This window comes from Lissotriton helveticus, chromosome 7 (assembly GCF_964261635.1).
Source record: "Lissotriton helveticus chromosome 7, aLisHel1.1, whole genome shotgun sequence".
NCBI lineage: Eukaryota > Metazoa > Chordata > Amphibia > Caudata > Salamandridae > Lissotriton > Lissotriton helveticus.
The window spans coordinates 1,776,944,930-1,776,956,948 of NC_136068.1; the positions used below are offsets into that span (position 1 = coordinate 1,776,944,930).

The 12,019-nt window shown below is 42.8% G+C and overlaps 1 protein-coding gene across 1 annotated transcript in view; it reads left to right on the plus strand.

The window, feature by feature from the left end:
- Positions 1 to 12,019, plus strand: part of LOC144770766 (ly6/PLAUR domain-containing protein 3-like) — a 181,407-nt gene that overhangs the window by 49,485 nt on the left and 119,903 nt on the right. Inside the window, exon 3 of the mRNA XM_078655515.1 lies at positions 6,515 to 6,697. Coding sequence (XP_078511641.1) covers positions 6,515 to 6,697 — 183 coding nt within the window. The remainder of the gene's footprint in view (positions 1 to 6,514; positions 6,698 to 12,019) is intronic.

Here is a 12,019-nt window from a genome sequence, read left to right on the forward strand (position 1 = left end):
CATATATGAACGTTGTGGTTTCTACTGCAAGGAGCCTATTCGCAAAGGAAAAACCACAGAGTAAATTTACACTTTTGAGTAACTTTACTACTTTTTGTTATTTTCCATTTATGACCGTAAAGCTACTCAAAAGTGTAGACTTACATTACCAACCCCTTCAAATTGGGGATGCAGCCAGTAGTAATGCAATAATGACTGTTGAGTTACCACTAGTAGTGACTTTACAACCATATACAATGTTCTGTGCACTTGATAAGGTGAAATATAGGAAAAATCATAAAGGTATATTAAACTTAAAAAATAAATAGAATTTTTTATATTAAATATTTATGTTAAATAATTCATGTATTTTTAAATATACTTTATTTTTTATGTAAAACAATATAAATAATTTAGAGCATGAATAACTTAATTTTAAATAAAAATTTAATTATTTTGAATATTTTAAATGAAAATAAAATGATTTTTCTGAAGTTTAATTAGATTGATAAATGTTACTTGAAGGAAAAATAATATATAGTAATTATTAAAGTAACAGATAAAATTAATAAAAAGTAATGTAATTATTTTTGATAGAGATTGTTGCATTAATTTTTAAATTTGCAAAAGTTTAATAGAATATTTTAAAATGATATAAAACATATTTTATTTGTAAACAATTTTTAATATTAAATACAATGTATTTTTATATTTAAATAGTTTAAATAATGTTATTTGTTTTAACATTAGTAGCCATTGGGTTTTAATTTTTAGTCCTTACCTTCATTATTTCGTATGGGAGGGTGTTGGCCATGGATAGTGCAGGACTTACTCCAGCTCTAAATTGGAGTACATTTACTACTGTGTTGGATTTCTTTGGGTGCAGTATCTATAGAATGGCAGTTTGTGAATAACAATGCACTTACACTTTTGTGGGTGGGTTTTTGACCGTACAGACCCCACCCGAGTCCTTCATTAACCCATCCCATTTGGTAATAGGTATTCCCTGTTTCCAGCAACTCTCATCTGTCCATCCCACATATGCTACTAAAACGTATACTTGCATGTGGGGAGATCTATGCAGACAGGGTGGTGATCTCCACACAGAAAACATGAGTCAGAGCCATAGTAATCTTCACATGGGTATGTGAATAGCAAAGTCAAAGTCAAATAAGTCTTTATTTCGACAATTAGTCATAAAAGACAACACAAAAACAATAAAAGTCAACATTTCATACTTGTTACATCCAATATTCACAGTTTACAGGGAAAATTCGCTAATTAAACTATCCAATCGATACTATGTACAAGGACTTCCAACACAACCATTAAAAAAAAAAAATACTGTGTGAATATAAAATCCATAAAATGTAATATCATTTTTGCTTATCATGCTTTTTTCAGTTTTGGGGCCAGATTAAAATTGCGCAGACTACAGTAATTTCAATTTATCTCTACGTATTGACCACATCCATTTTAGAAATTTCGCAAGTGCGATTACCATGCTATCAGTGCAATCTGTTTTGACAATTCTTAATGCCGCAGTACCACTTTGGATGCCTTTCTGTATACAGATTGGTCTAATCCATTTATGGCGCGGGGCTTTATATGCTGGACATATAAACAAAACATGAGCAAGACTTTCAGATTGGGCTACACAAAATGGACACAGTTGGTGATCTTTATTACCTGACCATTTGCTGGTAAATGTATTGATAGGAAGGGTTCCCACCCTATATTGATGGAAAAGTTTCCTATCATTTGGGATGGTAATGAGGTCCCAGTATCGCTCATAAGCAGTGATGTGTTTTTGTTCCAAAAAGGCCCTAATGAGTGATGGGTCAGTATATTTCTGAAACTCCCTCTGGGTTATGTACGCCCAGTACAACTCTTTTAAGGTCTTTTGGGAAGGGAAGATATTTTCTGAAGGGTTTTCCCATAATTCCATCATTCCTAAAGCTTTGAAAAGTGACTTGACCTGTCTGAACCATAGTATTTTACCCCCCAAATCCATATTTCTGGTTTCCAGAAGAGCTAAGGCATAATGGGAAAGTTCGGGTGTAACCCATAGCCTCCTCCAATATGCGATAGGTCTAAAGCTGGATATGTCCTGTATTTTCCGACATCCCAGATCCATGTACAAAGGTACCAGTGGTGTAGATTGCGGGAGCCTTGTTAGGCATCGCAAGAATTTGTTTTGTGCATTAGTCAGGGCTGTGACGTCGGAAACCCCCCCACAATTCAGCCCCATACAACATTGAAGCCCTAACTTTGGTGTCATATTTTAAGGGCTGGGGCTATTGGTTGTGTGGCAGAGATTTTAACTCTCTCAGTAGGACACCAGCCAACTGTGCATGTTTGGTGGTTAAATAAGTCATGTGTGGCTTCCATTCCAACCGAGACCCCAATGTAATACCCAAATAACTGAAACTATCTGTTTGTTCTAAGAGCTTGCCATTCATATAAACTGTGCCCCTTACTTTCTTGTGTCTGTGCATTACCATACATTTTGTTTTTGACACATTTATGATTAGGCCATGATCATAACAGAACATCTCAAAGCAGCCAATTGCTTTCTGAAGCCCTTCTTGCGTTTTAGAGATTATGAGAGTGTCATCTGCAAACATTAATAGGGGAACTGGAATACCATTTTGTTTGGGTGCATCTGTATGTACTTCCCTGTAATATTCAATGACCCTGTTTATGTGTAGCGTAAACAGTGTTGGTGCCAGGACGCACCCTTATCTGACTCCCCTTTCCGTTACAAATTTATCAGTAACCTGGCCCTGGTTTCCCCACCTAACCTGAGCATAATTGTTTTCAAGAAATTTGATCAGGAAGGCAAGGAGTTCATGTGAATAGCATTTTGTAGTACATAATACAAAGTGCAGTTATGAATAGACCCCCAAGCCTTTGAGTCATATGATTCTCAGTTTTTAGGTCTCGACCCACGAAACGCGCATGCCTTGCATAGGAGAGTCCTGTAGCCATCGCCATAGCTTTGTGGGCAAAAACGTGCCCGTGTTGCATTGTAAGCAATGCAGCACATGCACATCTCGGCGATTTCCTCTCTGGAGCGCGCAACGCCATATGGTGGTGCCATATGGTCATGCTCCCACGAGGGAATCTCGCAGGCCCCCTCCCGCTGCGCGAGGCGTGTGATTTTTTTTAATTGCAGATCTCCTTTCACGGCCGCGCGGCTTTACTGCCGCGCGGCCAATGCTTGTTTGAAAAAGAAGATATCCTCCCACAGCTAGTGCTGCTTTATCTCTTTACAAGAACAGTGCTTCCTTTCCGCCAGCCGGCCCTAATGTTTTCCTGTCTAGCATTGCACTCAAGCAGTATGAGGCTTTCTTGTCGGACTCACAGATCAGGTGGTTCACCGGGGACCTGGGGAGTTTGATTTCTGCTTTTATTTGGTTGAAGGAGACAGAGGAAGCATCTCAATGAGGGACAAACGAGAGCAGCTCGGAACAACAGTGAACCTTCGAGAAACAAAAGATTGCCCCTAAGGTGTCCAACATATTGTGGATTCTTTTGTAAGACAGATGCCTTTGAATCCCACATCACACAGACCCTCCCGTTCGCCTTTCATTCCTGGCGCAGGAGAGGCTTCCTCGACCTGAACTGATGTGGTGATTATTCTACACAAATCCCGCTTCCGCGCCCGAACGACGACATTCAACATGCAGATGCCGCGACTCCAAAGCCCTCCAGACCCCCGCGTGCAAGAGCAGAGCTTGACGTGCCCAGACGAATACACGAGACGAACACAGACCGCTCCAAACAGGGGCTTTATATTCAATCTCCAGCACGCTAAAACTTTTCAGCGCCCTCTTTTGTTGCATCTCCAAACCTGTAGAGTTGTCCAGCAACATTCCGCGGCGGAGAACCTACGTGCACCGTGATCAAATATTCCACAGGGCTAGGACCAGATCTGTCAGTATCCCAAGCACTTGAGTCCCCAGCCCCTGGCCAAGTGACCCGTATGTTGAACCTTCTTTTTAGCACCAGGCTGGTAACCTAGGCAACGGGCCTGTGAGTGGGGTCCGTCTGGAGTGGGTGGGAGCATGGTGGGCCATGGGAGTGGAGCGGAGGCGAGGGGCTAGTTGAACTCACATGCTAGCAGCACTTGATCTAGCATGGCACTAGGAATGCACATTTTTCACCCCTCTGGTTTATATCTGTACCTGTTGTGATTTGCTCCTTTTCTCCCAATCCAGGTAGATGCAGTCCGACAGAGATAACACGCAGGAAACACCTATTTTTCTGTGAGCTACACACACTTGAATGTTTGTCTGAATATTGGACATTAACCACACTGACGTAGACAGTTAACACCATAGATATACTTTTTACTGATCGGTCCGGAGGAATCGCTAACCATTTGCTTTAGAGCGAGAAACATGTCGACCGACCACAGCACATACTAAACCGTGACTCGTAAACAGGAAGCATAATATTCCAGCGAGTACCGGACAGTTTTCATTTTAATTAGAGCAGGGTACCCTCAGAATAAAGTCATTCTTGGTACCCCGAGCTTTATTTTAACTCGCACTCACACGTCTACGCACTTCTGGCCCCACACCCGCACTTCATCTAAACGGCAGTTGGATAAAAGATCTCCGCCAAAGAGCCCCTCTTTGAGGTGCCGCCCGTTGGGTATTGCACCGCCGACCCAACGAGGAGCAAGCCCAGATGATGAAGCATGACATCTGAAAGGGTATATGAGGGCATTACATCCAACATAATGGATGCCCAACTGTAGGATCCCTTGGGACCCTACAACATCCTTCACACCACAGGGACACGAACACTCCTCTAGCTTAAGGAACAGCCCAGCAATTTTGGTAATTAGTGAAAATGGATGCCCTTTTGTTTTTAGGACTGTGCACTCTCTCTCTCTCTCTCTCTCTCTCGCGAGGCAGTTAAAAGGTTAATAAGTGTGTTAACTAATGGCATGTAATATAGGCACTTAAAAAACAAGCATTGGCATAGCCAATAGGTCTTGCCTGTTGAACCTTATAAGTATTTAGCTATGCAGTACAATATCCTTGGTGCAACAACATCAACTGTTGCATGGCTAAACTCGTATAAGGTCCCAAAGGCGAGACCTATTGGCTATGCCAATGCTTGTTAGGTTTGCTGCCTCTAGAGTAGCTGGTATAGAAAAACAAAGTGGTCCTAGACATAACCTGATCAAAAACAATACATGAGTCAATGTTTTTTGTTTTTAGGATTCAATCCTGCAGAGAAAGAGGAGACAAAAAACAACAAACAACCAGATGCACGTACATTTCTTATAGTACCCCAAATGATTTTAAAGACACAAACTAGTCTTAGGCAAATCAATTAGCAATGTATTTACATTATATAAAAATAGAAACAATGAGAGCTGGGGGATACTGCTAGATGCAGAAGAAAGTGTAAGTGCTCACGTGAAGAGGGAAAGGAATTCAGAAAAGTTTCAAGAAAGAAAATCCAATGACGTAAATTCAGCTAAGGTCCAATTCTCTTAGCGGAATAAAATAAGAGGCCTGCCCACAACAGTTTTTATCATCAAGTGTTGCAGCTGTCTGTCACAGGGCCACTGCATCAAAGAGGGGGAAGCGAGAGTGCAGGCCCCAGAATGGGGGGAGAACGTTGATGTTTCTACCCTGGCGTAGTTGAGGGAGGATTAACACCTCAGCTATGGGTCTTCTTCAGGATGGGGTAGGAAGGACGGGGACCTAGGTTGCAGGGAAAAGAAACACGCCCCCAGCAATGAATTGGGCAACCCCTCAATGGTGTGCCACAGTTCCAAATTTATGTCTCAATGTTCATATATGGACTTAATTAAGAAGTCTCACAAGGGAAAATCATTTCCGATATAACTCCGCTCGATGGAACGGAATGAGAGACAAGGAAGAGGGGAGAAACTCAAAACACCGCCCTGCGATTCAATCATGCAAAGGTTCTGCTAGTCAAGGCGGTGTGTCCGCTCACGGGTTCCGTCTAACAGACCTCTCTTAATTTGTGCTCTTGCCTCTAGAGTAGCTGGCATCTTCGATATACTAATTTACACCAACCTTTCAAGAAAGAACGAGTTCCTAGTTTCACTGTGAGGTCTTTCATTGGGGTGTGGGTGTGTGCGCGCGCGTGTGTTTGTGTGCATGTGTGTGCCTGAACATGCGCGCGCGTGTGTGTGCGTGTGTATGTGGGTGCGTGCCTGTGTGTGATCGCACATGCGTGCGTGTGTGTGTGTGTGCACGTGCGCGCGTGCGTGTGTAGGTAGGTAGGTGGGTGCGTGCCTGTGTGCGTGTGTGCTCGCACATGCGTGTGTGTGTGTGTGTGCAAAAATCACTTTTATGGGTCTTTTACCCTTAACACTTATGTAATGTTACTTTCTGTGTTATTGTCAGTATGTAAAAGCGTATCCCACCACCTACTCATTGATTTTTGCATTTAAAAAAATGTCTATCTGATCTTCTTATTCGCTAATAAATATGTCAGCCTCTTTAGGTTTGTTTTTTCTCCCCATTTCTCTCTATATCAGATAAACAAAAAGTGTCAGCAGCAATAAAGGGGTGTGACATTGGCGTCCACCAGAATCAGGACAACGCAGACATCAGCTCCGAGTACTCGTACAGTAAACGGAAAGTTCACGCCTGCTCTGAAGACCTCTGTAACACGTTGGTGACTGAAGCCTTCGTGAACAAGACTCTGTCCGTCCAACATGGTAATTCTGTTTAAATTCCTACATATTCTCTTTGAAAAGATAAATATAAGGTACATTTCACAACAGTGTCCCTGTAGGTTGAAAAACAAATACAATAATAATATAAAGTTTCCTATTTGTAAAGCGCGAACATCTCGCCCATTAAGGGTTTGAAGGCGCTGGGGGCTGTCTGGAAGATTACGTGAGCTATTGCCCAGAGTCACATGATGTAGAGCTGAGCTGTCCACGCCGGGAATCAAACGGCGAGCACGCGATCTGGAGGGAGCCTTTCTGGCCGCTGCACCATACCTCCCCCAATCCCAATAAGTTTATAATACAAGATAACATTTGTGACAAGGTCATTAACCGTGGCTCTTAATAGGAATTATGTCGGTGAAGAAAATAGAGTTAAGGAATCACATCATGGCTTCTCAACACCGGAGATCTAGCTCAGTTAGAGAGAATTTCACTCCAACTCAAAGGTCCGACAGAACTAGCCACTGCTTCTAGTTTGTTAGAAGAATCCCCACACATTCTCCATTTAAAAAAAATATTTATTACAAGAACTAAAATGTCACTCTAAAACATGGCGTTGGTAGCCTACACCAGGTATCTTTTAATGGGGCATATAAGCATGAACCTCGTTAAAATTAACGCTGTTTTAGCGGCAGGAAATGATGTCCTGCACATCTAACCTGGGCTTCTATTGGAATTCTATAACGCATATTAGCAAGAACATTATCACTGTTTTAGCGTCAGTTTCCTGCTGCTAAAACGGCGATAATTTTAATAAGGTTCTTGCTAATCTGCCCCAAGGTTCTTTAAATTTTGCATATTTGAAAAATAGATCAAGGCAGACTTAAGGCACATTTACCCTTATCTACCTCAGGTCGCTCTAATCCCATGCCAGAGACATAGATGTTACAAATATGATCATAAGTAAAGCTTGGGGGACAAAGCATTTCTAGACAGTACAAACAAGAACCACAAAAAATTAAAATACTATAGGGCCTGATTTAGGAGAAATTACGCATCGCTGCGTGAAAGCAGCGATGCGTCCCTGCTCAGTGTGCACCCCTTGCGACATACCTGATGCGTCATATTTAATGTATGACGCATCATGTCGCAAGGAGTTACAGATACGACAGTATTTCTGACGTATCTGTAAGCGCAAAAGTGAGGCATTGCTGGAGTGCGTCACAAAAGTGACGCAACTCCAGCAATGCGCCCTTTCACATGGGGCAAGCCCCATGTGGAAGGGCCTGCGTCAGTCTTACTCCTGCTGTGAGGCAGGCGCAAGATTTTGACGCACCGGTGCACTAGAAGTGACGCAGTGAAATCTCACAGATTTCACTGCGTCACTTCTATGAGGCTTTTTTGCGGAGGAACTCCCCCCTCTGCGTACATTATACCTGACGCAGGTATAATGTAGCGAAGGGGTTTACAAAGTGACGCATCTGCTTAAATGCGTCCCTTTGTAAATAGTGCGCAACAGGGGGCATGTTTTACACCGCCGATGCGTCACAAAAAGTGACGCATCGGAAGCGCAAATCTGACCCAAGGCCTCATAAATGAGGCCCTATAGTCACCAGCATACAGGTGCTCCTCTCAGGCAAATCGGTTCTTCACTCCGATAATGTTGAAAAGAGAAAAAAAAACATTTCAAATACCACCATACAAGTAGAGAAAGTACAATAGTATCGATATAAGCATTACTGCTGCTAAACCAACAAATACTCCTCTTACTTACACCCAAAAAAGAAGGCAAACATACTTAGTGTAGAAACACAAACAAATAAAGTCTTTATTATACCTATTCGTCCACAGTTTATCATGCCTATTGTCTCCCCAACCAATGATGGGCAGCAAAACACTCTGGCCATGTGCAGCCAAGCATGCAAATAAAGTGTAATAATGATCGACTTGTGCAAACAAACATCCTAAAGTGCCACTGCGCGTACCAATCCCCTTTAGACGACAACCTCCCATAACCTCATTCAATGGTAAAAAGGCACCACGGCTGTTGGAATCTCCTCAGTGATTATTCCTTGTAGCACATGAATATTCAAGTTGTCTTACTCTACACATCTTAGTTTGCTATTGAAGAATTAAGGAGCACTTTGTCGATTTCCACAATTGTAAAATCTGTGATCGTGCAACTGAGCCTGATAAAAACATAGGGGCAAATTTACAAGCCCCATGCCCCACTTGGGGCATGGGGCTTGTAGAGTTCACCATCATATTGAGCTGGGGTTCGAATGTCAGTGTTATCAAAAAGCACACCCAGGTTTTTAGCAGAGATTCTAGGAATTGGTAGAGAGCCACAGGTCTCTGGCAGCCAGCGATTAGACCAGACCGAGTTCTCATCGGCATTCAACTTGAGCCAATTATCTGGCAACCAGGTGCTGACTTGCCCCATGCACAACCTGAATGAATCCGATATGCCTTCCTATTCACCTGATAAAGAGGCAATGATCTGCGTAGGACAGTACCTGAAATCTGAAAGAATGGACAAGTTTAGCCAAAGTGGCTATAAAGAGGTTAAACAATGGGGGTTAAGGGAGCACCCCTGTGGGATCCCAGAAGGGAGCTGAAAAGCCTTCGCTCTGAAGTCACCACAGCTCACTTTTTGGGTCTTATTTGTCATGAAGGATTCAAGAAGATGGAGGGCAGAACCCCTCAATCCACCGTGGCACAGTCTTTGCACCAATCCACTGAGAGAGATGGTGTCATAGGCTGAGGATAAATCTGACAAGACTAGAATAACCTTACCTCCTTGATCTACTTGGCGGCGTGTAGAGTCCACTGCTGAAATCAGTGCAGATTCTGTGCTATGGTTCCTACTAAAACCATTCTGTGAGGAATCTAAGAGCTCTGCGTCTTTAAAAAACTGTAGCTGGTCCTTGATTTACATGACTCGCGAGGATTTTAGCAGGTATGGGTAACAGGGAGATAGGACAAAGATTTTACGAATCTCCTGTGTCCCCATTCGGTTTCTTTTCTTAGAGATTTAACAATTGCTTCTTTCCAGAACTGGGGATACACTCCAGATTACAAAACCTTCTCCAAAAAGTGGCAATTAGATCTGGTTGCATCACCATGGTCGAACAGGGATCATCAGGGGAACCTGAAGTAATTTGTCCTAAAATTGTTTAGATTTTTGCTGGAGGCTCAATTCGTCTGTAGTAGAGGACCATCCTAAGATGCCAGCTTCCGAAGATGTGGGCACCAGACCAACCTGATGATTCAGACAGAATCTTCAAAACCTTTTCCTTAAAAAAAGGCCATTATAGTGGTAAAATCTAAAGAATTTTCTAGCTCTTGTTGAGCTAGCAGTGTTGTAAGATCTCAAACCTCCTTAAACAGTACCTTCTGTACATTAATTGAAGATCTAATTTTGAGAGAAATATGCAGATTTTTCCTCTGTAATGTCATACTTATATTTTAGAATTGCCTTTTGTGTTTGTCCTTTTCTTCTGGACAAACTCCACTTGTGTTGTTGCTTACAGCATTGCCTCTGGAGGTCTGTCAGACTAAAAACCAGGGGGGGACGGAGATCTTCCTCCTCCCCTTGATTTTGGTGACAGCAAATGTGACCAGATCAAAACAAAATTTAAAGGCAATTTTATTGCTCATTCACTTTCCGAATTCCATCATGGTTATTTTGGGTCTGTTTGCCTTCTCTTGCTATATTGGAAGGTGGTTGTGTTGGGCAAAGACAGCTTTATATATATCTTGCCTTTATAGACCTCAAAGCCGCCTTTGACCTTGTCCCCAGAGACTAACTCTGGCAAACCTTCATGAATATGGAAATTCCCCTCGAAATTTTAGAACCTTTGGTCAGGTTGCATCCAGCTGATGCCCCTTCATTGGCGAGCCAGAAGATAGCTACTTTGCTGTTTGCTGATGATACCATTTTGGTATCTAAAACTCCTATGCGTCTCCAGAAGCTCCAGGATAAATTTAAGGCTTTCTGTGATGCGAGGGGCCTCAAAACCAAGTTGATGATAATCCTTTAATTGGAACCTGGTCCTAGATAATGTTCCTTTGGAAAGGGTTAGCTCCTTTGAATATTTGGGCATAGTGGTCTCTGATAGCATGACCTGCAATTATCAGTTGAACAAGGCATCCTTGAAATTTTCTCAGCTAGCAGGGGCATTGCAGCGCGAGATTTGCTTATCATATACGATGCCCGTAGCCCCAGCTCTTAAACTCTATAGCTCAAAGGTTGTGAGTAGTGTACTCTATGGGGCAGAACTGTGGGGTCTGGTGGACGCAAGGAAATTAACAACATTTGAAAACCAGTTTCTTAGGTGTCTTGTAGCCCTGCCCAAAGCACCCCCCTCCTTCCTTTGAAACTGGACCTGGGAGTTTGATCTATACATGGTGGTGGCTCCTCTATGGGGGCGTTTGGGCGCCGCCCCACTGCTTCTCGCCGTGCGAGAAGGCAGAAACAAATAGTAGTTATTACCATAATAACTACCATTTGTTTCTGCCTTCTCGCACGGCGAGAAAGCAGAAGTTCCTGGTTGAGAGTGGGCGGTGTTACTCGAGGGCAGGGGGGAGTGGCTTGCCCACTGTTGTTAATACTGTCTGTTTGGGCAGCCTCAGTATTAACAACAGTGGGCAAGCCACTCCCCCCTGCCCTCGAGAAACACCGCCTACTCTTCCTGTTCTCTCAGTATGCTGCAGCATACAGAGAGAAAATGCCGCGGGTGGGGCAGCGGCCGGACCAATCAAAGAAGCCGCGGTGGAGGGGAGGGAGGCTGCCTGCAGCCTTCCTGTTGACGAGCAGCACCCTGGGAATTCGAAAGTAACGCAGGATAGCGGGAGTCTGGAGTCTCGGAACTTAAAGGCGGGAAGGTAAGTTTTACTTAGTTCCAATTCAACATTACATACTTTTCAGTGTTTTAAAAGGAACCGCTCTTTGTGTGACTTGTTAGGAATAATTTTCATGATTACTTTATCAACTGACTATTCAGTACAGCAATCTACTGAAAGACCGCATTGCTGCCGTCATGGGTAATCGCCTATTTCTCGGTTTGATGGCCTGAGTTTTGAATGAAACTAATTTCATGCTTTGAGCCCTGTCCATTTTATCTGTTTTTTTTTAGATGTTTACTCGCTCCTGCGAGGCTTTGAAATCTTTTGTGAGCGGGGTTTAAAAGCTTAAATGATTCTGTGGGAAATATCAAAGTCATGGTGGTATTGCTAGGAGGAAGCCTATTTTAACATGACTGCTGCTCTTACAATAAAACATGATGTGGAATACGAGTGAGGAAGTTGCACGGATTGGCTCCATATTTAAAATACAGGAAATGAGGGCCAAGCGTTATTCAAGTT